A 2447-nucleotide genomic window follows, 5' to 3' on the forward strand; every position below is an offset into this window, starting at 1 on the left:
GATCTAGAATAATGTTATTCTTTCTTTTTTTTTCTTTGAATCGTCTTAGAAGCTGCTCGGTCGGTGTCAGTTGGTTTTATTTCGGTACTCAAGCGGTACGGTCGGTCGGTGTGGTGGGAACAAGCCGGCACTCAACCGAAACGGCACTGTCGATGGTTATGGTTTAATGTTTTATGTTTTTTTTTCCCGGAGGGGGAGACCGTGAGTGGAAGGCAAAATATATACGATGACGCGATAACGACCGGAACGGTTTTCCGTCTGCGATGGGTGTCTTAATGGGCAACCGACTGACTGACACCTGTAACATATGTTTTGCGTGCGAGAATTTTCTGTTTGGTGTTGGTGCACCGGCGTGGGGGCAGTCGACGACGGTTGTTAGAAGAAATTATCGAAGTAGGCGTGCGAGTTGCTCACCGTTGCTCCGTACGTTGGAAGAACGCGTTCATCGTTTCAATATTCATTGTTTGGCATTGAGTATCAAGACTTCTAGGGATGTTTGTTAAGGTCGTTCGTTAGACAAACAAATCAAGGTCGAAAATCGCGTGATCATTTTGGATTTTGAGGTGACAATTTACTTGCACGTGTTTGTTTATTCTTTGCGGAAAAAGATTTTTGAAAATAGTTCCGCACTGGTCAAAACTGCTGCAAACTTATTGCCATTAGGTTTAAAATTGATTGCACACCTTCCGATTGAATCCGTTGATTGAATCCAATTTCTGGTTCTACAAATAATGTTTTTAATTCTCATCGAAATCACTCACCTGGATTATGTAGGGCAAGCCTCCAAAAATCAGTTTCGACAAACACTAAACGAGTAAAAACGATATCACTTTGACTTATTCTGAAAATTTTCACCACTCGGATCTGACAGGTTCAAGATCAATCAAAGTTGGCGTTGTAAAACTATTCTTGTCGGCCCGCAAGAATTGAGTACACGTGTAAATATATTCAACCATTTTTTGTACAAATTCTAAATGTCAATTGTTAAAAACATAATTTTTGTGCCGTAATATTCCTTGATTTGATATTTTCTATTAATAAGTGAGATTTTCCCAGACATCTTTTGGAGTATTCCCATACTTATCAACGTAGAGAGATTGCAAACCGCGATCAATAAAACTGACCATGATATCTGTTATCAAATTTACAACACATCTCTTTGTCTTGGTAGTGGCTGAGGGAGTAGCTCTACAATCTAATTCGCTATGACGATTGAAATAATCCCAATCAAGTAATTAGCCGGGACCCTAAAAAATATCGGAATTGAATCAGATATACGAAATTCACAGCTAAATATAAAATATAAAGTGTCCAAACATCAACACAGTATCGATTAGTCTTTCTGCAATCATGAAACTGGTGGGACTTGTGCTTTGCTTAGTAGCTGCCGCTGCTGCTGCTCCTGGTATGTAAAACGACTGAACCTGAAATCCTCTGAAATACGCTACAACCTACAAGTTTTTCTTCCCTTCAACTAGGCCGCGATCAGATCGCACTAGCCCCGCTTGGTGGACGTGTTGTCGGCGGCGAGAACGCCCAACCCGGCGAGTTCCCAAGCATCGTATCCCTCCAGCGGTTGATCCTGACAACGTCGGCTCACATCTGCGGTGGTTCCATCATTAACGCCCGATGGGCCTTGACTGCTGGTCACTGTATTACAGAGTCACCCGATGGAGCACGCTTTGCCGTCTGGGCCGGAGCGCACAACATTGGGGCAACCGAAGCAAACCGGCAGGTGGTGAACGTCGAAAACTCTATTGTACATCCTGAGTATCTCGGAGGAGTTAACCCGTCGGATGTTGCTGTTCTGTTTCTGGAGGAAGCTCTAATTATGAACCAATTCGTACAACCGGCTGTGCTTCCCGCACAGGGGAATGTAGCCGTTCCTGGACCGGCAACTCTTGCCGGATGGGGCAGCACATCGACGGGAATCATTCCCAGTATGCCGAGTATCCTGCAGAGAGTCGACAAACCGATTATCGATTACGCTACCTGTGAGACAGCGGCCGGAGGACCCGGAAATTCTCCACTTGGTCCAACCAACGTCTGCACGGGACCGCTAACCGGCGGAATTGGCGCTTGTTCCGGTGATTCGGGCGGTCCACTGTATGTCATGACGAACGGTGTCCAGACCCAGGTCGGTATCGTTTCCTGGGGATGGATCCCGTGCGGTTCCGTCGGTCGCCCCTCGGTGTATGTTGGTGTTGCAAGCTATCGCTCGTGGATAGACGCGGAGATAAGCTGAAAAGTTTCCGTATTTTGCTTGGAAGAATAAACGGATACGTCTTCTCTAATTTTGTGTAATTTTTGTCGGTAAATGCCGTTCGGTGAAATGCGTGACAATATTTTGTCACTTCGGAAATTCGTAGTTAACCTTCTCTGTCCTATGGTGGGCCATCATTAAAAGAAACAATTTAAGTTTTCTTCTCTTAAAGGCTCTAATCCAC

General features: G+C 44.9%; 1 protein-coding gene across 1 annotated transcript; it reads left to right on the top strand.

Moving 5' to 3' along the window:
• Nucleotides 1-1350: 1350 nt before the first annotated feature.
• On the top strand, nt 1351-2245 carry LOC128737456 (trypsin-1-like). The gene is made up of 2 exons (XM_053832093.1): nt 1351-1405; nt 1479-2245. Exons 1-2 carry the CDS (start codon nt 1351-1353, stop codon nt 2243-2245), a joined length of 822 nt encoding a protein of 273 aa, XP_053688068.1.
• The last annotated feature ends 202 nt before the right edge of the window (nt 2246-2447 follow it).

The sequence above is a fragment of the Sabethes cyaneus genome, chromosome 2 (assembly GCF_943734655.1).
Source record: "Sabethes cyaneus chromosome 2, idSabCyanKW18_F2, whole genome shotgun sequence".
Classification (NCBI taxonomy): Eukaryota; Metazoa; Arthropoda; class Insecta; order Diptera; family Culicidae; genus Sabethes; species Sabethes cyaneus.